The 22,270-nt window shown below is 49.0% G+C and overlaps 1 protein-coding gene across 3 annotated transcripts in view; it reads left to right on the forward strand.

Moving 5' to 3' along the window:
- The window catches only part of HTT (huntingtin), a 139,987-nt gene that overhangs the window by 69,337 nt on the left and 48,380 nt on the right, over window positions 1-22,270 (forward strand). For all 3 annotated transcript variants that reach the window (XM_059379949.1, XM_059379958.1, XM_059379968.1), the window contains 12 exons: window positions 162-289; window positions 2,967-3,077; window positions 7,666-7,743; window positions 8,239-8,462; window positions 9,701-9,779; window positions 9,899-10,060; window positions 11,994-12,049; window positions 13,290-13,438; window positions 15,267-15,403; window positions 17,150-17,266; window positions 20,791-20,913; window positions 21,278-21,513. In XM_059379949.1, the coding sequence (XP_059235932.1) occupies window positions 162-289; window positions 2,967-3,077; window positions 7,666-7,743; window positions 8,239-8,462; window positions 9,701-9,779; window positions 9,899-10,060; window positions 11,994-12,049; window positions 13,290-13,438; window positions 15,267-15,403; window positions 17,150-17,266; window positions 20,791-20,913; window positions 21,278-21,513 (1,600 nt within the window). The remainder of the gene's footprint in view (window positions 1-161; window positions 290-2,966; window positions 3,078-7,665; window positions 7,744-8,238; window positions 8,463-9,700; window positions 9,780-9,898; window positions 10,061-11,993; window positions 12,050-13,289; window positions 13,439-15,266; window positions 15,404-17,149; window positions 17,267-20,790; window positions 20,914-21,277; window positions 21,514-22,270) is intronic.

Below are 22,270 nucleotides of genomic sequence, written 5' to 3' on the forward strand. Positions count from 1 at the left end.
CTTATGTCAATTCCTTGTTACTTCTGAGTAATTAAAAAGTCAGAGGAAGAATTTGAATTTATTCTGTTATCATACATTTAAAAAATTGTTATTGCCGGTAATCTCTTTAACTTGGCAAGTGTGTACTTTTGAGCTCAACGTGTATTTTGTGTGTTTTAAAGCCTCTCGACAATCTGATGCCCCAGGGCCTGTTACAGCAAATAAGTCCTCATCGTTGGGGAGTTTCTGTCACCTTCCTTCATACCTCAAATTGCACGACGTCCTGAAAGCTACTCACGCCAACTACAAGGTGCGGCTCCTTTTGTGAAAATATGCACACAATTTTCTAATCGATCATGGTGTCTTTCTTAAGATTGATCGCTTGTGTACGTACATAGATGGGCGTACAAGGAAGTCCCTGTGAATCAGTAGTTTCTCCCAGTTTGTCTTTCAGCTTTGATTATGGTAGCTCTCATCACATAAGCATGGGAGCAGTGATCTCTGGGTTTAGCCGTGCTGTGTCTGGGCATCCCGGGCTGCCTCACAGTCCAGTACGGGCTGGCAGGCCTCGGGCCTTGGTGTGTACACATTCTCATAGCTGGGACTTTTTTTTATCACCGTGTGGGAAGGACGCACGGGCGTGGTCTGCAGGAATCCAGGTGCAGGCTTGCTGTGCTCTGTCTCCCCCACACTTGTCCCCAAACCACAGAGGCTTCTCTGCCTGACATGAAGCAAAACCACGGGCTCACAGAGGAATATAGGTGTGCAGCTAAAAACGAGGGCTTCATTGCCATAGTCCAGGCCCAGGGAACCCCGCCAGCAGTGTAGGGCCTGCCGACGGGCCAGGTGTGCAGACACTCCCGAGGGCCAACCTTACAGACAGGTGTCTGGAGGGAGAGCATTCTGCTTGTCCACTCTTCTGCACAGGTGTGTTTCGGCTTTCTCATGCTGAGACAATGAAGGAAAAATCTCCCGTGTTTCTCTTAGGGCTTTTCACTGGTGAGCTACCTGCTTAGTTGCCCCCAGCACTGTTTCCCTAGTGAGCCATTTCTCCTGCACTAACTAATCTGAAACACAGCCTTTTCCAGATGCTGAATTCTCGTGGGTCTGTATTTCATCTACTATTTGGTGACATTAGTCTGTCCATCTGTTCCTCTGTTAGAAGCATGCATACCCATTATGTAGCTCTGGAGTACATCTTTGAGGCAGTCAGTTCCCCTATTCTGCTTTAGAATCTTTTCTTGATGTTCCTTTATTTTTGTATTTGTGCACTAGAATAAGCTCATCTAGTTCCAAAGGATCCTGAGAATATTTCCACTGGGGTCATGTTAAATTTATAGATTAATTCAGAGAGAACCAATATTGAGATGTGAAATACACCTGTCCAAATGCTTTTTTGTTTATTGAAACGTTCTTGTATGTGCCTCAGATGTACGTAAAGTTTAAAGAATTTTTAAAAAGAATTTTTGAAGATTATTTCACATAGATTTTATATATTTCTTGATAAATATGTCCCCAGATGGTCATCATCTTTTGTTACTGATTGATATTTCTCAGTTTTGTTGAAAACCGTATATAAACCTCATCTGGCTTCTTTTCTGAAGAATATTGATGATTTTGAAAGGTACAAATCTTCAGCTATGTTTGCAGCAGATTCAGAGGCTCTCTTTAGTCTGTGTTTCTCCTGTCACCCACCCAAGTGGCAGGGGGTACGATGGAAATCCTGCAGAGAGAAAGTGTTTTTTTCTGCCTGTTTTCAACTCCTGTCTCTGGTCTTGGGACCCTGTTGATGCTCCTGGCATCTATTCCATCCTTATCATTTCCCCTCTGGGTCACTTCTTGGCCTTTTGGCTAAGATCAAGTGCATTTCCCCTCTGGGAAGTCCTGGGCTTCAAGCTATACCCCATGCACCGTGACCCCCCAGTATCTCGGACGCCCGCCTTGTTGGCGTGTTTGGAGTGCCTGGCACATGTGAGATTCGTCACAAGGTCTCTTCATCTTCATTCCTCCTCCTGAGTGGCCATGTCTGTGGCCCTCCACTCTGGCTCCGTTCTCAGCCCCCTTCCATGTCCTGTGGCCTGGTGTCACCTCTGTTCTTCAAGCTTGGCCTTCCTGTGTGCTTGCCCCTCGCCCCCTTGCCCTGCCCTGCCTGCTGGAGGTGAGCACCTTCTGTCCTGCCCCTGTGGGATGTGGCTCTACTTGTCCTTCCTCAGATTGTTGGAAAGGCCCCTCCTGGTGACACAGAGCAGCCACGGGACTCGGGCCTGCCCAGTGGTTGTCTTCCATGTGTGTCTCGCCTGCCGCCCTCCCCCATGGCCCAGGAGTGCTTTCTCTCTCATGAGGGGCTATATTTGAGTTCATGGAGCAGATTATTTTCTCTGTTGCAGCGTTTTTGCTGGTTTTTATTTTCATAGTTGATCTCTCCCCTCCTGGCCCTTGTTCCATGTTTTGTCTTTGGAGCTGACCCCTTCTCTTAGGCTGTTAAGTAGGGGAGTTGCATAACTGAATTCAACTGGGCCCTTTAGAATCCTAATTTAATCCTTCTTAAGATGAATTTAATATTTTGCCATAGCCAGGCTGAAAGGCGGTTTCTGGATTTGATAATGATTCCTCAGGGATACTAATATATTTAGAACAAGTTGTGTATTTTTTATTTTTTGATCTCGTGCTTATCAGATGCTGGTTATAATGGACATTTACATTTTTCCCCCCTCATGATAGAAGATCAGAAATTCTTTCTTTCAATAGCATCGATGTAAGTTGGAAGATGCTTCTGAAAGATGCCAGTTTTATACAGCTATCTGGAAGAGGTGTTTCCTTTCTGAGGCATTTTCCCAGCGCTGACCGCAAACAGATAGCCCTCATGGCACATGTGTAGGGTTGCAGAGTAGGACACCTCCCACCACATGGACAGCGCATGTCTTTGTTGCACGTGACAGACGGGATGGTGCAAGTAATCCTGTGTTCTTTTCCTCCACCTTCCCAAGGTTACCTTGGATCTTCAGAACAGCACTGAAAAGTTTGGAGGCTTTCTGCGCTCTGCCTTGGATGTTCTCTCTCAGATCCTGGAGCTGGCAACGCTGCAGGACATTGGGAAGGTGGGTGTTTGGTTTCTTGTCATTGAGCTGTAGCTGCCAACATGAGGACCTGTACAGCTGGAATGCCAGCAGTTAGGCACGTTCAGAAGGCATTAGTGGCTTGAGAAGCTTCTGCGTGTGTCCCCCTCACCCTCTGCACCATGTTGTAGCTTTGGACTCTGATGCTTGTCTTAGCCTCAGGCTGGAGGTGTTCTGCCTCTCTCCTCTTTTCAGTTGCTTTCTGTGCATTAGCTTAGACCCAGCTTATTCTAGAATATGAGTGGGTTTAAACTGTGCTGACAGTCCCTTTGTGTTCTTATTGGTCTTTGCAAGCGGAAAGGGTGACAACAAATGTGGTGAGGGTACAGAGCTGGCTCCTTTGGGCTGTGGGAAGCCGCAGAGCAGTGGTAGACGCTCCTTTGCCGCAGCCCCAAGCCCTGTGTGCCCTACCATCGTCTGACAAGCTGGTGCTTGGACACATGAGAGTTCCAGGAGTTGTGTGGTGAGCGCTTGTCTCAAGTGTCCACACCCCAGGGCTTTGACTGTGTATCCACCTACCAGCTCTGGGGGCGTCTTACCTTCTTCTGATGGGTTGCTCCCCCTTTAAACATGTCTGTCAAGCAAAGTACCGTATGCTGGTGAAATTTGTTTGTTTTTGTTTCTCTCAGTCTTTCTCTTGGCTCATAAGCACACCTACTTTTTTGTGATTACATACGGTATTCCGTTTCTTTTCAGTTCTCTCTTGTGGTTTTTTCATGTCTGTTTAGTGCATGAACTTTTTTTTATGGCTGGATATTGTGCTGTTGCAACTGATGCTCAGTTGTCCCTCAGAGTGAGACTTGTCAGAGCTGTTCCTGATCCAGCCTTCCTGGGGAGACCTACTACGCGTCTGCAGGCATGGGGCTCTTCCCTATAGGGTCCTTGGTCCTGGCGACCCATTGCTTTTCGTCTCTCTTACCGACAGGTATCTTGTGGCCTGTGGTCTGTGTGCAATAACATCTTGTGGCAAAATGGGAAGTACAGTACAGTTTAACTTTGAATGTTAGAATGTTAGATATCTAACTTTGAATGATATATATGAGATTTTTTTTTTTATTTGATAGAGATCACAAGTAGATGGAGAGGCAGGCAGAGAGAGAGAGAGAGATGGAAGCAGGCTCCCTGCTGAGCAGAGAGCCCGACGCGGGACTCGATCCCAGGACCCTGAGATCATGACCTGAGCCGAAGGCAGCGGCTTAACCCACTGAGCCACCCAGGCGCCCTATATATGAGATTTTTAAAATACTAAAACTTTGGTGTTTTTTTTGGAATTCAGATGACTTTTGTCTTTTTTACTTTTGTTTTTGTATTTTTTCATTTTCTAGGAGCATGGTTCCTTTTCTCTTGTTATCTTTTTATTATGACTTCCACATACATAGAAATAGTTGTTCTCCTGTGGCAGCTGGTGAATTTATCCCCTGGTGCATTCATCCCCAGATGGGAAAGTAAATAATGAAGTCCAAGTCTAGTAAGTGTTGGCATTAGGGGTCCTGATAGTTCTGAAAACAGGGATAGCCTTATATTTCTTCTTTTTTAGAGGTGTGTGTAGTAACTTCATCTCCCAACATCTTGTATCTGGGGCAGGAGTGACTGCGCGTTGCCGCTTCTTGTCTTTGTCTTTATGGGTAAAGAGCACTTGCTTCCCCCCCTCCTTGCCTGCTGTTCCGCTTTGATCTCTTTTGCTGTTGATGACAAAGGCCTGTTGCAGCCATGGTTTTGGCTTCCCCGATCCCCCATCAGGGCTCTGGGAGCCTCTTCTGCTTAAATACTCAGTCTTCCTTCCTGGTCTTCTCAATGAAAGTGCATGGCGGAAGCCCCCAGGATTTTCTTTGCACATGGACACCTGTGTGTGAGGAGTCTCCTTGGCCAGTCCCTACACGGGGAGGGCTGGGACCCCCTCTGGCCAGACACGCCACCCAGCTTGGGGGAAGCCTGTCCAGGGGCCCAAGTGGCAAGATCAGGGTATAGACCCACGACCTGATGCTTATGGATTTGTGGCGGGTGCCCCTACCAGACGCAGTCTTGCCACCGTGCACACACGGGACATGCAAGGACACGTGCCGTCTCTGGCTCTGGGGGGCCTGAGCCCCACACACAGCTTGGGGGAGCGATGCCACCTGCAAAACACACCAGCAGCTTTCCCTCAGATTTCTGTGAGCTCATCTGATTATACCAAGGGACGGCAAAGACAGACTTAGAATTAAAAATAAGTTGTTTTCTAAATAGTAACACTGGGGATGAAAAATAATTTCAATTCTAATAATAATGATAATTCAAATAATTTTCCTTTTTCTCTTTTTTAGACCTTGTTTATTCCATACTCCATTTTTATGTCCTTGAAATGTGCTGTGATTTGGGTGTCAGTGTTGTTTTGGGGCAGTCCTTTATGCTCATCTCCCATGTAACTCCCTATAGTTTTCCAGATTGTTCCTTTATTTTCTCTGGCTTCTGGACACTTTATTGGTTTTGAGTGATTTGATTTTAATGTGCCTCAGGGTAACTTTCCTTAGGTTTCTTGTGCTTCATTTTGTTGAACTAAGACCTCTGGCTTAATAGTTTTCTTAAAGTTTGTGAAATTTGGGGCCATTATTTCCTCAGATATCCTTTCTGGCCCTGCCCACTGGTTTTTCTTCCTCCTAAAGGGACTCTAGTTAGCTGCATATTTGGGTGCTTGGGGTGTCCTGTACGGGGCTCCCTGAGGCTCCTCTGGGTGTTTTTCTCATGTTCTGTCTGGTCTCGCACCGCTCTTGTTTTCAGGCCTTGAATCCTATCCTCTGCAGTGTCCAGGCTGTCAGCCCTGCTCACGTTCTGTCATCACTACATGGTAGTTCCGTCTCTAAGTCTGACCTGGGTCTCTTTTTGGATCTTCTGTGTCTCTACTTAAGTGTTTGAGCACATGGAATATACCGTTGTGATGAATTCTGATGCCATTCTCTGCTAATTCTAAAATCCTGTCCATTCTAGGTCATTTTTGATTGCTTGGTTGTACTCTTCATTATGGATCACAGATTGCTACCTCTTTGCACGTCTGGTCATCTTTGACTAGATGCCAGGCACAGTGAAATGTTGGGTCCTGGGCCTTTCTGTGTCTTGTAAATCTTTTTGAGCTTTACTCTGAGATAGGTTTAAATTGTGTGGGAAGTTTACTCTTGGGTCTTGCATTTGCGATGTTAGTTGGGTTGGAGCGATGCTCCGTCTTGGGCTAACTGTGGGGCTCACCCCGGACAGCTGTCTCTGGCGGGCTGCCCTATAGACCCCTGCTGCTTTAGCTTCCCTGGATTCACAGCTCTTCCGGACTTGGGGTCTCTCTGCTGTACTATGCCTCTCTTCCTTGTGCCCTGACCTGGACAGTCTCCCAGGGCAGTGGGCCAGTGCAGTGTTTGTCCCTGCCCCTTAGTTACTCTCCTCCAGTCCCTGCCCTTTGGTGTCTTGTCACCGCAACTGCACCATGGTCTGACGCTTCTTTTTGTTGTTTGGGTGACAGGTATAAATGGGCCCGGTGCCCTGTTTTGCCAGAAGTGCAAGTATGTATTCCACGGCACATTGGTGCCTATGCTAGGACGTGCTTCTGGAGCTCTTTGGGTCTCCAAGGCCGCCACGGCCTCCTTCCTCACCAGTTTCCCGTGCCTCTTGAAGGGTTTGGTGCCACCAAGTCCTTCATGCATGTTTGTTAGGAGACCTGGTCTTTTGCTAGACACCTTGTGATCTGGAGGCTCGGGCTGTAATTCTTCCAGTTAACATTTATTAGACACCAGCTATGGGCTTGTAAAACCCAAAAGCAATGTGTTGCAAATTCAGCCTGCAGAATACAACCTGGAATGCTCAGAGTCTAATTTAATTTAGTAAATCAGAATATTAAAAATATATGGTCCTTGCATTTGCAACCAATGCAAGTCTGTTGTTTTTAGTACTGGAAACTGTCCCTCGCAAGGGAAGTGAGAGGCAGTGTGGCTGCTGTGAAGTCTAGCCCTGCTGACAGAAGCAGTGGCTACTGACCTTGCTGTCACCAAGGCGTTGGGCCATTGGTGCCAAGTGCCTGGCCTGGCATCATCCTGAGAGCTCATGTCCTTGTCCTTCCTGATGCCCCAGAGGACACCAGGTGTCCTGGGTCTCATGGGTAAAAGTAGTTTGCGAGTAGTCATTGAAGGCAGTCATTTTGGTCACTTTTGCAGATCCCTGTAAGACCCCTGGGGCGTTCCATAGTAGATCACACAAGGCCTGGGCCTTGTGTTTGGCTGCACTTCTGGAGGGCTCCTGACTCCTCCATACTCTGCATCCCTGCCCTGAGCACAGGGGCAGGAAGTACCTGGTTAACAGTTAGTGCCCGAGCAGACGAGTGAGCCAGCAAGTGACGGTAATGCCTGGTAGAGAGGCCTCAGGCAACAGTGCTGCTGCCCATGCTTTCCTCTGACTTTGTTCCCAACGATGGACTGCAGGCTCCCCTGGCATTGACTGACGCTTACGAGTTTCGTGGACACTTGCATGTGTCTGCTGTCTTTGTGGGGCTCACAGCCAGAGGAAGCCACTGCGAGTTGCTCACTTTGGTGTCTCATTACTTCCTCTTTTGCAGTGCGTTGAAGAGATCCTGGGGTATCTGAAATCCTGCTTCAGTCGGGAACCAGTGATGGCAACTGTTTGCGTTCAGCAGGTAAGAAAGTCCTTTCCGGGAGAGGACTTGTCCTGGAAAGCCATAGCTCTGGGCAGGAGGCTGTGATGCTGCAGGTCCCAGAGAAGGTGGTGCTGGGGGCGTGATGGTGGCCCTCAGTCCTGTGTTGGCTCACTGTGTTACCGGGCAGAGGGGTCCCTTTCCCAGTCCCCTTCAGGAGGGAGAGGCCCACCACTGGCGAGGGCAGCTGGACTCTCGCCGGTGTCCCCCCCCCCCCCCGGGTTTTGTTTGGAATGCTCGGTCTCATTGAGAACCACAGTGAAGTTGAGGCTCTGAGGTTCTTTGTACGACTTACCTTGCCTGGCACCACGCGGTCTCACGTGCTGCTGATGGTGATTCTCAGCAGGCATTTCCGTCTGAATTTTTGCTGACGTGCCCTGTTAGCTTCAGCTGGGTAGACTCTGCCTGGGAAATGCTTTGTGTATTGTTCATGCTGTGTTCAGTCAGATGCTGATGGCTTCAACTCTCTCACTCTAGCTGTTGAAGACTCTCTTTGGGACCAACTTGGCCTCCCAGTTTGATGGCTTGTCATCCAACCCCAGCAAGTCTCAGGGCCGAGCACAACGTCTGGGCTCCTCCAGTGTGAGGCCGGGCTTGTACCACTACTGCTTCATGGCTCCATACACGCACTTCACCCAGGCCTTAGCTGATGCCAGCCTGAGGAACATGGTGCAGGCGGAGCAGGACCACGACCCCTCAGGGTAACCTTCCAGCTGTTCTGGCCGAGGTGCTCATGTTGGCGGGTGGGGGTGGGGCAGGACATCTCCAGTAGACACATGACAAAGCGAGCAATGACAGTTTGTAAAAAGTAGGGGAAAAAATGGCCATGGTCTTCTCATACTCCCCTCTGTCTGAAGAACTTTGGAAAGTGTGCTTGTTACCAAGATGCTGGAGGCAAGGCCCTGCCTTCTAAGAAGTGTATGGTCCAGTGAGTAAGATGGCGTATGGGGGACTGTGTGGCCTCGGGGACCAGGCCGGTGTGGGAACACCAGGCCCACTCCCTGGGAGGCCGCCAGGGCTGCGGTGTGGGATGTGGGATGTGAGACATGCTGGCTCCAGGTGCCGATAGGGGGTACCGCTCAGGTCTGCACTCAGGTTGGTTCAGTAGTGCTGGCATCTGAAGGTGTCTGAGGGGCATAGGAGTATCTCCTATAATGGTACTTGGCATTTTATAACGTTGTGGCTAGAAGTCTCCATTTAAATTTATGGTTGTGTTTTTGGTGCCTGGAGTAGAGTAGTTGTTGCTTAAATTCCTCTAATTATTAGGAGGTATTTGAGGTACTGCTCAGTGGAGTAACAAGGGGATTCCTGGTTTTTTCCTTTATATGGGTAGCGATAAATAGCTGGTTAACCTACTGGAGTCAGAAGCCCAGGAAAATGCCCTCGTTCCAGGCCTTGCATTGGTGGCTTACCCACAGTATATCCAGTTCCCAGGAATCAATCTCTTTAAATGCTTTGTTTAATGATGTGGGGTATAAATAAGAGAGTAAGGAAGCCTCTGTGTGTGTGTTTGTGTGTGTGTGTGTGTGTGTGTGAGAGAGAGAGAGAGAGAGAGAGAGAACGGTCATCTAACTTTGAATGTGTCTCTTGAAAAGCGTGTCGTGATGTGACTATTTTAAGAACTTTCTTCTAAGAAAATCAAGTGAGCTCTTCAGAGTCACTGAATCTTTCCAGTGGGCATCCCCTTTCAGCCTCACTACAGCCTGGGCTGGGTGGCGGTGGGTTTCCTGCGCCAGGCGAGTTCTTTCCAGGTGCCTGCTGCCCCAGACAAAGCTTGGGACGGCCGCCCCCTGTGGTCCCGCTGCAGTCCAACTGTCCGTGTTGAAAGGAGGGGATCCCACTGTGGGTGTGGCCCCCCAGGTCCTCTGGCTCTGAGTGTGGCTGGGGACACGGGAGAGGATTTAAGGCCACTCTTTGCTCCTGTTTTTCCGTTCGGCAGGTGGTTTGATGTCCTTCAGAAGGTGTCTACCCAGTTGAAGACCAACCTCACAAGCACCACAAAGAACCGCGCGGATAAGGTGAGGGGAGGCGGCAGGCTTGGGAGCTTGGGGACGAGGCTTGGCACCTCCCAGGTCGGGGGCTTCAAGTTTTCAGTTGAAGAATAACTTACAATTTGTTCTTCCCCTTTTTTACCTAGAATGCTATTCATAATCACATCCGCTTGTTTGAGCCTCTGGTTATTAAGGCTCTAAAACAGTACACGACCACCACGTCCGTGCAGCTGCAGAGGCAGGTGCTGGACCTGCTGGCGCAGCTGGTGCAGTTACGGGTCAATTACTGTCTGCTGGACTCTGATCAGGTTGGTCCCTGGCGGCTTCTTTCTGCCCTAACTGCTGGTGAGTCAGCACCAGTCACCTGTGAGAACCTGCAGGCTGCCTCCAGGGCACGGGTCTGCACTGTACCTTTCTGGGTTTAGGGCTGGCCACCCGGGTGGGACTGGCTCCCAGTGGCCATTACCCTCCCCACCCCAAGATGAGGGGATTTAAATTTTAGATACAGTTCAGACTTACTCTTGCGGGGGGAGGGGCATTTTTGCAAAATGCAGGGACTTATTTTGAACAGATTATCAATTCTGACATCTAGTTTCAAACAGGCCGACATCAGGGCCATCTGTAAAAAACACTTCGGTACAAGGCAGTGGGGGTTGGCGCCACATCTCAAGAGGCCCTCCTGGCACCTGTCTGGCCAACATAGTGTGGACTTGCCCTGGTTAGCTGGGACTCAGCTGTGGGGAAATGCTTCCAGAGTCCCAGACCCCTGGGATGCTACAGATGAAGTTGCCTCTGAATCATGGAAATGTGACTGTCATTGCTGGGCCATGACCTTGGCCTCCTTTCCTAAGTGAGGCGGGAAGTGTTTGGTAGGCATGGTGTGTCTGTAGATCCTGCTAGCACCAGCACTCACCTGAGAGGGTCTGTTGCCCAGAGAAACAAGGAAACACGTTCAGGATGCTCATCTCCCTGCTGGGGTAGTAGGAAGCTGTCCTCTGATGAAAGAGGGCTTAAAGGACCAGGCTTCATGGGGGCTGACATTTGGACTCATCCTTCTTTTGCCAAATTATCAGAACATCCTCTGGGAGGCCTGCTGCCATCCTCAGGCAGATGCCCACTGGAGGGTGGTCAGGGACAACATGCCCTTTCCTCTGACACAGGGGTCTTGGCAGGCAGAGGCCTCATCTGAAGCCTCGGGTGGTGGTGGCCCAGAGAGGGAGGCAGGTGCATGCCGACCGGGGCGTGAGGAATATGGGTGCCCTGGGGGCTTTCTGGGCAGAATCTGGGGCCCACAGCAAGGGGTGCGCCCTACCATCTCCTCGGCATCCTCACTGGCAGAGCTCGATGTTCTCCTGAGGAAGCGAGAGGCTGCTCTCTTCCGGGGCTGGCTTCAGTGTGATCGCATTCTCTCTTCAGTTTTCCTGCGTAGACTGTCTTCTCAGAAATGCTGTGATTTTTGGTGCTTCTATCTGTGTGACTCCCGTCTCTACCTGACATGTGGATATGGCAGGGGGCAGCCTCAGAGCCCCTGCACAGCTGCCTCCCATCCCCGCTCCCAGGCTGCTGCTGGTCTTTTCTTGTCATGAGTGCTCTAGACTCATATTTGTTCGGATTTGCTTGTGTCGCTTAGGGCCCTTTCTCCCCAGTCCTGAGAGTTTTAGTACAGTGACCATAGGAAGTGAGAACAGGCAGACCATTTAATTCACTTCCTGTCCTGGTCTGTATCTGTGTTGTGCCCGGGGGCTGGGAGCAGACAGTGGTGCGTAATCTCCAAGCTTGAGGTTGGGAGAGCACAAGTGCTTAGAACAGAGTTGGACACAGTACTGGCTCTGAGCTAGTCCTGAAGAGCTGTCTGTGCCCTCAGGGTCCCCTTCCCTGTCAGACAGCAGCCTTCCTGCATCAGCTCCTTTGAACATCGGGGTGTTGGGGGAGAGGGTGAGTGGACGTGGGCGTCTTCTCACCCAGCCAGTCTCGGGGCATCCGAGCTGTTTGGTGGGGAGCCAGAGTGAGCCGGCTCTGTGTGTGTCTCTGTGGGTCTGCTCTGTGTCTCCCGGGGGGCTCCCACCATTCAGTGGGGCATCCTGAGTGATCTCGTCTGATAGAATACGGCTGAATTCTTGTATGCACATACGTTGGCTGCCAGGAACTGGTTAAAAATGGACAGAAATAAGTAGGGAGAAAAGCAACCTGGTTTGCATATTGTAATTACTGATGTGAAAATTTTTATTTTCCTGCCTGTAGGTGTTTATTGGATTCGTGCTGAAGCAGTTTGAATACATTGAAGTGGGCCAGTTCAGGTAATGGCCTTCTGTTCTTTTAGACTCTGTGTCCTTATTAATGCACTTACATGGGACTTTAGATTATTAAGATGAACATTTACTTTAAAGAATTATGAAGCATTTTTGCTAGATTTTTTTAAAGTGGAACTCTGATTAACATGCTGTGTGTTTTTATTTCTCTGAAAAATTGGTAAGTGTCTCAAGACCTATTTAGAAATAGTTGTGCAGCTGGAATTAGACGTGTCCGTTATCACATTTCAGAGCCTTTAATTATGAGAACAGATGGGTAATGCAGTCCCATTGGCTGGGACGCTGATCGTTTTCTGAACTTCTTAGAACGTGCTTTAGATGTGGCTGTCTTCAGTAAACGTGGTTACTGTGCACTTTCCTGGGAGGGGCCGCAGAGCTCCCTTGCTGGACAGTGAAGCCTTAACACTCTCTCCTGGGCCAGTGACAGGCGTGTGAGTGTAGTTACTGAAGATGAGATCTCTCTAGTATCTGAGCTGAACCACCCGAGTCAGGGGTGTCCACCCCTGCGCACTCAGAAGTCTGCATTTAGCTTGTGCCTCCCCAAAAAGCAAACTGCGAAGAGCCTGCTGTTCACCAAAAGCCTTACCGATGGCGTCAGCAGTCCGCTAACTTGCATTCTGTGTGTTCTGTGTATCGTGTGTATTCTTACAATAACTTCAGGAAGGCACTATGTGTTTTTAGTACAGTATTGTATTTATGAAAACTGTGCATGTAAGTAGATCCACACAGCTCAAACCCATGCTGTCGGGGGTCAGCTGGACTAACTTCACAAGTAGTTGGATTCAGCTGTCCTTTGTAAGTAGGTGAAGACCGATGCGTTCTCAGTGTCCCTTGGGACTAGAGACCCAGTGCTTTTTTACTCTAATTAGGTGACATTTTGCCTATGTGATTTGAGACAAGTTACTTTTTCTCCTTGGAGTCTAATTTCTTCAATTGAAGAGAGAAGGGGCAGGAAGAGAGCTCAGAAGATCATACCTCAGGGCGCCCAGTGCTTTCTGGGGGCTCTCCCTCAGCCCTCTCCATCCACCCCTTCCTCCCCTCCCCCTTCTCCCCTCATTCCCTACTCACTCCCTCCCCTCAGTCTCTCCCCACTATCCCCCAGCCCCCCTGCTCTGTCCCTTTCTCTTTTGCTGTCAATTTGGAATCATGAGTACTTTCATGTTGTTTATATTGATCATGCATCTTAATTTTTAAAAGGAAGTATCTAAATGGATGTTTTTGTTTCTAGGGAATCAGAGGCAATTATTCCAAACATCTTTTTCTTCCTGGTATTACTGTCTTATGAACGCTATCATTCAAAACAGATCATTGGAATTCCTAAAATCATTCAGCTGTGTGATGGCATCATGGCCAGTGGGAGGAAGGCTGTGACACATGGTAACGGGACAAACCTTTCCCTGTGGTCGTCAGTAATGATGTGCTGGACAGTGTCAGTCTTCATTACACCAACTTCCAACTGTGTCCATGGCTGCTCTGTGCTTTGTGGATCTGTGTGCGTGCATGTGCGTGTGTGCATGTATACGCGTGCCTGTGTGTGCATATATGCGCGTGCTGGTGTGTGCATGTGCACAGGTGCATGTATGCATGTGCATGTGTGCCTTGTGTGTGCGCGCACATGTGCATGCATTTGTGTGCACGTGTACACCTGTGCATGCGTGCATGTATGTGTGTGCCTCTGTGCATGTGCATATATGTGCACACACACACACACGTGTGTGTGTGTGTGTGTGTGTGTGTGTGTGTGTGTGTGTGTACACACGTATGCACGGCTTAGAGATGTCATAAAAGGGAGAGAGCCCCCCATCCCCCTGCCATATCTCAGGAGCTTATACTCTTCTAAGGTCAAAACACAAGAAAAGCAGGAAGCTGATCTGAGAGACAGATAGAGCCTGATATAAACACTCTCCTCTAATTACATGAAACACAAACTGAGAAATCCACTTTCTGGAAGGACACTTGGTGTGTTGTGTCCTGGTACGGGAAGGTCCTTCTGTGCTGCCTGGCTCTTTGCAGAGACCTCAGTGAGGAGTACAGTGTGCTGCTCTCAACAGTCCCCACCTGTGCAAGGAGACTGTGGTTCGAAGAATAAACTAAATCGTTGAACTTTTCAAACAGATCTTTCAGCATTTTCCTCTTGACTCCTCTCTAGCTCTACTGTCAGAAACAGTAGGCTTTTGAACCTGGTGGGGGGACTTCCTCAGACCTTTGCAGACCCCACATGTGGGGCGGGCACTGTGATGTGCAGCCTTCTCTGTTCCACATGCTTGTGATAAAGCAGGTAACGTGTTGAGGGGGAGACACTCAGGGCCATCTGATCCTCACAGTCTCTGGAGTCGCCTTTGCCATGGTTTCACAAGGGCTGAGATTCATGCCACAGCAAAAGTTCACTCTTGGACACGTATGGAATTTGGGGTCCATGGTGCAAATGTCAAATCTAGGGATGACAAAAACCCCCTAGATTAGAGGGTCTTTGGATAGAAAATCAGTGGGCAGCCAAACCCTTGTACTTTCTATGGAAGACTGTTATCTGTAGAACAATCAGCAAGTATGCTGTGCGTGTGTGTGCCGGGGCTTGCATGTGCCTGGGTTTGCGTGTGCTGGGGCGTGCATGCCACTAGGCAGACAGTGCCTGGCAGTGACATCAGTGACATGATTGGGCCACACCCTTCCCAAGGAAAGACGCTTCTTAGATGGTTTGTCCCCATGGTGGTGCTAGACTAAGCAAATTACTTTCACTGCTGTTTTGGATAAAGACAAAACTTGGGGGAAAGGCATTATCTAATGAGAGTGAGTTACTACTTAAAACAGTGTAGAAATCTAATACTTTCAACATAGTCATCTTTTCAGGTGAATCTTTAAGTGGAGTACACATTAGAATAGGGTGTTGCTACTTTTAGAAGATTTTAGTTTGAATTTCACTTTTGAATTTGCGTCTCTTTTTGTCAGAAGTGATGTTACATCACAGACACCCTAGTTTTTTTTAAGATTTCATGGAGTTATCAGTAAGTGTCTGAGGAAGACCTGTGGCCTCCGTGGTAGCACACTGATCATTCATAGCACTCAGGGCTAGCCTGAATTCATCCCGTATCATAAGCCGTGCACGGATTAGGGTTTCTTATTTTTTGGACACATTTTGGAGGTGTTAAGCTGTGTCTGCAGTCTCATGGTTTGTGATGACTTCTGACCCTCCTTTTGTGCCCCACAGCCATTCCAGCTCTGCAGCCAATAGTGCATGACCTCTTTGTACTGAGAGGGACCAACAAAGCCGACGCTGGAAAAGAGCTTGAAACCCAAAAAGAGGTGGTGGTGTCCATGCTGCTGAGACTCGTCCAGCACCATCAGGTAAGAGAGGGGGCAGTCCCAGCAAGGGCAGGAGGAAATGGCCTATGGCCCACTGTCCGCTAATTTGCAGGTGATCCTTCATGCTGCCCGGGGCTCTCAGTTTGGGGAGCTGCCAGGGAGGGCTAAGCTTGTGGGGTTTGAATTAAAGCTGTATGGCTACCTGGGGACGTTGACTGCCACCGGGCTGATAGTCACTATGTCATTCAAGGACGTTAAGAAATTGGAGATCCTCTTCTCCAAAATCTGTTAATTGACATTGATCAGAATGATAGAATTCTAAAAGATGATTTGAAAAATCCCACATCTAAGGGGTGCCTGGGTGGCTCAGTCAGTGAAGCATCTGATTTTGGCTCAGACTGTGATCCTGGGGTCCTGGGATTAAGTCCCTCATCGGGCTTCCTGCTCAGCGGGGAGTTTGTTCCTCTCCCTCGGCCCCTCTCCCATCTTGTGCTCTGTCTCTTTCAAATAGATAAAATTAAAAAAAAAAAAACCCTCACATCTGAAATAATCTGAAGACTTTAGCTGGTACATCCATCCATGTGTTGAAGCAGGGCAAGGCTGTTCTCCTTTGTGCAGAGTGTGGTTTTGTTTTCCTTAAGGTGGAGCAGTTTTGGGCGGATCAGGGGGGCCTCAGTGCAGAGATGTAGCTCGCAGTGATGCCGCTCTTAGTATGCATGCTTGCCTGGCCCTTGTTGTTGCATAATTCTTGGTAGCTGTTTGTCTTTGAATATTAAAGTCATAAGTTTTTCTCGTGGAAACACTTTTCTTTGTGCATTCTCATTTTGGTTAATCTGTGTAATGTTTAATTAAATGCTTACTGTTTAATTAAATCCCATAATTACAATGAAAAGTACAAAGCACACTGGGTTGAAAGGAGGCCTGGGGAGTGCACTCGGGGAGCTCTTCATCTGCTTCTTGAGAGGACAGAGAGGGTCGGCTAGGCTTTGCCGAGGAGAGTCAGAATGGAGTGCAGATCCCCCCTCTTGTGGGAGAATGCTGCCAAGCCCACTGAGCTGAGGCATGGCTGTAGGGGTGCAGGCTTCTTACAGGGTAGGCTTGGATTGGCTTGACTCTCTCTGTAGTACTCCTGGTGAACAGGCCAGGCCACTGGGCATTTTCATCAACAAGCAGCTGATAAGTATTTTCAGTTTTGCCAGTTCTTGGGCATTGGTTGCAATAACCCAGGTTGGCTGCTTGGGACAAAAGCTGTCCCAGCCAGTGTGCCGATCAAACTTATTTACCAAAACAGATTTAGCCGTCTCTGCTCAGAACTGATCACTCATAAATTCGTGCTCGACCCTGGGTAACTTTTCTGAGAGTAAGTGCGGCTCAGTAGGAGGTTAACTTTGCGAAGAGCAGAGTGGAAATTAATGTAGACAAAAGTCAGGAGGCATCTGTGGGCTAGTCAGGGCTGTGTTTGCATTTTTCCAAAGGTTAGTATAAATTTGATTTTCTTTTTGTGCCTTTTGTTTGGTTGTGAAATCTTGTAAACCCCATAGAAGCATAGAAATATAATGATAGCTCATGTTCCTAAGGAGTGGGCAGTTGGAGTGTGCCCCTTGCGTTTTCTTCTGGTTTCCCATGTGTCCCATGTCCTGTGGGCCAGGCTGGCATTGGGTACATCTTGCCCTCACCAGGGATCGTGTTTGCCTCGTGGAGCCCTCCTGCTGAGCTGGGGTCAGTGCAGCAGGCAGGCACATGTGATCTGTGAGCACTCTGACCATGCCCCCCCAACTCCCCCTGCAGGTGCTGGAAATGTTCATCCTGGTTTTGCAGCAGTGCCACAAGGAGAACGAAGACAAATGGAAGCGACTGTCCCGGCAGATCGCCGACGTCATCCTCCCGATGTTAGCCAAGCAGCAGGTTTGTCCCCATCTGCTTCATTCTATGGGGTCCCTGGGGCACCTTCCTAAGTGGCAAAGATTCCTGTAGGAGATGGCACTTGGGACTGACATTTCACTGAGTCGTAATAAACTCAGTTTCTGGTCGTCCTCAGTGCCACTCAACAGGGCAAGGATTTCATTCATTCTCAGTGACCTTCTTGGCTTGCTGTGTCTCCTGCTTCGCAAGAGAGGAGCCCCCGCCTGCCCAGAGCTCCATGACTGGAGATTGCTGGGGCCAAGGCGGAGCCAGCCTGTCTCAGTCCAGAGCCGTGTCCTTTCCCGTCTGGCTGCCCTCCCTCCCTCATTCTGCTCAAGCAGGCATTGGTACTTGATCTTGAGGTGTTTGTTGTCTCTGATCAGCCGTGATCCATAATTTAAGCAGAACTTCTCTAATCGAGCGATGTGATTAGTTGTTTCCATAACTGCAGTGGAGCGAGGTGATGGCCATGCCGTGGGGCGTGGAGCCCACTCGACACAGCTTCTGAACCATGTCTGCCACTGGGTGTCCAAGGATAGGGGGTGACCTGTGCAGGTACAGCAGCACCTTCGTAAATGCAGTGTTGGGGGTGTCCCAGGGCGGCAGGGGGTGCCACTGCTGCCCTGCCAGGAACCTCACCAGTGGTCAGCAGGCATCTGGGCCTCAAGTGCTTTGGATGCGGCCAGACGGTACTATTGACTCATCCCAATTGTCCCAGTGGAGGAAGCAGTTACTCTGGGGGACAGGCAGTGTCTGTGACTGTTGGCAGCTGGTGCAAATGTGTAGACAGGATGCAGTAGTCATTACTGTCTTCATAGCTTCAGCCCCATGCTGGGTCCTGATGGACTTGTCATCCAGCAGCCACATTACAGGGAGGGAGTCTTGACTTCCAGTGACACTGACAGAGGGCAGTTTTGATAAATTAGTGAATGTGGTGTTTCAACATGGTCTTGGGTTCCATGCCTGTGGATCTGTATTTTTAGAACACTATTCCAGAAACTTTATTCCAGTCTCTCATTTGTCTTGTACACAATCTAAGGAAGGTGGGGCTGGAAGGCATGGTGACTGTGCAGGTGACCCCCATCCCCGTGAAGCCATGTGAACCACCACGCGGGGCCTGCTGGGTGGCTTGCGCCAGTGCACGCTGCACGCACAAGTGGTGGGGGCCCTTTCAGTACGAGCAGTCAATACGGAATGAACAGAGCTGGCGAAAAGCCTGGCTTCAGGGAGTCACAGTTTCACTGGATGGAGGTGGAGGAGATCCACCACAGAAGTAACTCGGTGATGTGTGTGAGACCCCAGACAGCAGGCACAGTGTGGGGTGGGCCAAGGAGAGACAACAGGTGGCAGTGTCCAGGCAAGGCTGTGTTGCTCAGTTTTTGTAAGCTTGACCTGGGTAAGAGCTTTCTAGGCAGAGAAGGCAGCAGTGCAGGCCCTAAGGTATGGGAGCATGCCCGCTGTGATCAGAGAATGTTGAGAGGCTGTGCTCGTGGAGCAGGGAGGATGGCCAGGGTCTGGAGGCCGTGGATGGCCTCTCTGGCTGGTGTGGAAGACTTGGAGGAGCCTGTCAGGGGTTTGGTACAAAGCAGTGGCGTGGTGTGATTTGGGGGCTGAGGATCGCCGCAGGATGGGACTAAGGGCTAAGCAGGAGCTCCGGCCTGTGGCATGGAGGTTGTGGGCCCCAGCAGTAGCTGCCTGCCACAGGTGGTGTGGAGCAGAGCTGGGAAGTTTGGCCTGACTTCACGGGGATGGGAGGAGGGGCGCTCATGGATGATGGGCCTCCCATCTGCCGAGGTCGGGGGATGAGGAGGAGAGATCCTGGTCTGGGTGTGTGTGGCCGGCAACCTGGGAGGCACTCTGGGGAGGCTGAGGTCGGTGTTTGGATGCACCAGTCTGCAGTTGTCAAGATGGAGCTGAGTAGAAGGTGAACACTGGGATGGGAAGAGGTAACTGTGGGACCCTGTGTAGCTGGGAAGGAGGGCAAGGTGAGCTCTGAGCTTAGAGGCGGAGCCCATGGAGGAGGCAGGGAAGGCAGAGCAGGTGAGTGGCAGTGTCGAAGCTAAGAAAGGAAGGCATCTTGTGGAGGGGTCAGCTCTCAGCTGCTCACCGGCTAAGCATATGAGCTAGGAGCCAACTATGCATTTGGCAGACTGGTGGACACCGGGGAGTGGTTTGGGTGGGTGTGGAAGCCTGGCTCAGGAGTGATGAGAGAGGCCTAGGCAAGAAATAGGCTCTGAGAAGGAATAGAAGTGATGTGGCAGCCAGAGGTGGAAAGAGGTCAGGCAGGGCCTGTGCGTACACTGAGGACAAAGGCAGAGGTTACTGTCCTCATAGGGCTGGGCCTGGCCCTGGCTGTGGGTCCGGTGTATGCCTGCTGAAGACCCCAAAGAGGCAGAGCTGGTGGGGCAGGTGCAGGCCGGGGCGGATGCCGGCATTGTGGAAGCTCTCCGGTGGCTCTCCTGACCATGGAGGTGGGCCCCTGAGAACAGCGCATCTCTGCAGACAGGTCAGACGGGCTCCCTGGCTAGGGACGTGCTCTGCAGGAATAGCGGAGCCCAGCAGGAAGGCAGTACTTCAACACACTGAGGGAGACACTAAGCTCAGAATAGTTTGCATCCATTAAAAATGTTAGATTTCAAATTCTGTTGTCTTGGGAGTTCTCCATTCCATTTTTAAGGAAGAAAGCAGACGTTCATAACAAGATGTTTCAAAATAACTTAAGCAAAAACCTCTCTACATGTGTGGATGTAGGATTATAGGAATATGGAGAAAGATAAAGAGAAATACGGTTGATCCTTGAACAGCATGGGTTCAAACTGTACAGACCCACAGTCTGTCATCTATTTCCTCTTCCTTATGATTTTCTTAATCACACTTTGTTCTCTTACTTACTGTATTGTAAGAATGCTATATGTAATCTGTATGCAAAGTATGTGTCAATTAGCTGTTTCTGTTACCGGTTAGTTTCTGGTCCTCAGTAAGCTAGTAGTAGTTCATTTGGGGAAGCCAGTGTTACACAGGAATGTTCAGCTCTGTGGGGGTGGGTGCCTCTGACCCCCATGTTGCTCAAAAGTCATCTGTACACCTGTTCATTAACTTTTGGTCTAATCAGCTGAGTAGGAATGGGGTGCAGATAAAGCGAAGAAAGGAAAAGAGTATGTGTGATTTCCTATTGGTAAATTCTGTGTGTGTGTAGAGAGGCGTGAGAGACGGTCGGGGAATGTGGGTGGTGCTCATATCAAGTTCTGGGATTCCAGCTGGCTTTTCCATACTGTTAAATGTTTCAATCTTTTACAGAAAATATACATTGTTTATATAATAAAAATTTAAATGAAAAGATTTCCCTTATGGGAAAAATGTAGCTGCTACAGTGTTCTAAAAACTGTGTGCCTGGTTCCCTACTAAGGACACTTTTTAAAGGCAGGGGTGGTAAGGCTTGGATGGTCAAGGTCATCTGGCCTAGAGGTGCCTAACTAGACAAGGAAATGTTAACATTTTTTTGGCTTTTTGATGTTTAATTGCAACAGATGCACATTGATTCTCATGAAGCCCTTGGAGTGCTAAATACTTTATTTGAGATTCTGGCCCCTTCCTCCCTCCGACCTGTGGACATGCTATTACGGAGTATGTTTGTCACTCCAGATACAATGGTGAGTGTCTTGCCTCATGGTGGCCCCTTTGATGTGTGACTATGCAGTGCAGCATTCATCAGAGTTAGCTGGGAACTTGGCCGGCAGGGTGGGCCCTGGGAATTTGCATTATAAACAGGTTCCCAGATGGTATTGATGCTGCTTATCTGGGACCACATTTTGAAACTGATGATAATTTATTGGCTTTATTGATAGAATGGTAAAATAGAGGTAATTTTCATCCATGAGACTGGCACTCAGGAAAAATGTTATTCTCTTATTTGTTTTTATCGTGATACTAGCTTTATGGTAAGTTTTATGTTTTGTTTTGTTTTGGTTTTAATTCTCTTTTTATTTTAACTGTCACTTACTTTCTGTCTTTTAGGCATCTGTAAGCACTGTTCAACTGTGGATCTCAGGAATCCTAGCCATTTTGAGGGTTCTGATTTCCCAGTCAACTGAAGATATTGTTCTCTCTCGTATTCAGGAGCTCTCCTTCTCCCCATATTTAATCTGCTGTCCAGTAATTAATAGGTTAAGAGATGGGGACAGTACTTCAACACCGGAAGAACACAGTGAAGGAAGGCAAATCAAGAGTTTGCCAGAGGAAACATTTTCAAGGTATGCTGTATATCCAAGCCTTTACCCATCCCATGGCCTTTAGGAAGTCACATTTTGTGAACAATAAGTCTGCAGTAGCTCCTGGTCTTGCTTCAGTGCTGTAAGTGGGGGTAAAGTAGTCTGCATGGGTATGCTTTCTATTCCTGACCTGTGTCATCTGTGGCACTGGGTTCATGTCTCTTAGAGTTCAGTCACATCCCGTCCCGTATCCTTGTTAAGGACAACATAGTGGCTCACCATGGCAGTGCAGGCTGAGGCCAGCCTAACCTAGGTGCCAGCAGTAAGGATGCGTGTTGTGTTGCCTGCAAAGAATTTAAAAATTTCTGAAAACCAGCTAAAAGTCTCATTATTTTTCTCATGTGTGTGGGCCATTCTAAACAATCAGTAATAAACTCTTTCCTCCTGCAAGGGTGACTGCTTCCACTTGTGTTCCCCTTGGTGTAGTTGTGGTAGCAATTTGTGTTTACCCTCACAAATTATTTGAAAGCTCCTTGAGGGTAGATCAAAAGTTACGCCCAGTAAATGCTTATTGCCTAGACAAATGTGTGTCCACCTTCCCCGGATCCAGGGCATTCAGTGAGGTACAGCTGGTGGGATGTCCCATAAGTATTGGTTTATGCGGCCGTGCTCCTTCCAGGCAGGCCCACGTAAAATCCATTCAGCCTTCCGTTTATTGGTCATTGGTGGGGATGCCTGTGCATTTGTGAAGAGAAATCCAGTAAACCTGCCCGACACCCTTTTGTTTGCAGATTCAGCC

Source organism: Mustela nigripes, chromosome 1 (genome assembly GCF_022355385.1).
Source record: "Mustela nigripes isolate SB6536 chromosome 1, MUSNIG.SB6536, whole genome shotgun sequence".
In the NCBI taxonomy this organism is placed as follows: domain Eukaryota; kingdom Metazoa; phylum Chordata; class Mammalia; order Carnivora; family Mustelidae; genus Mustela; species Mustela nigripes.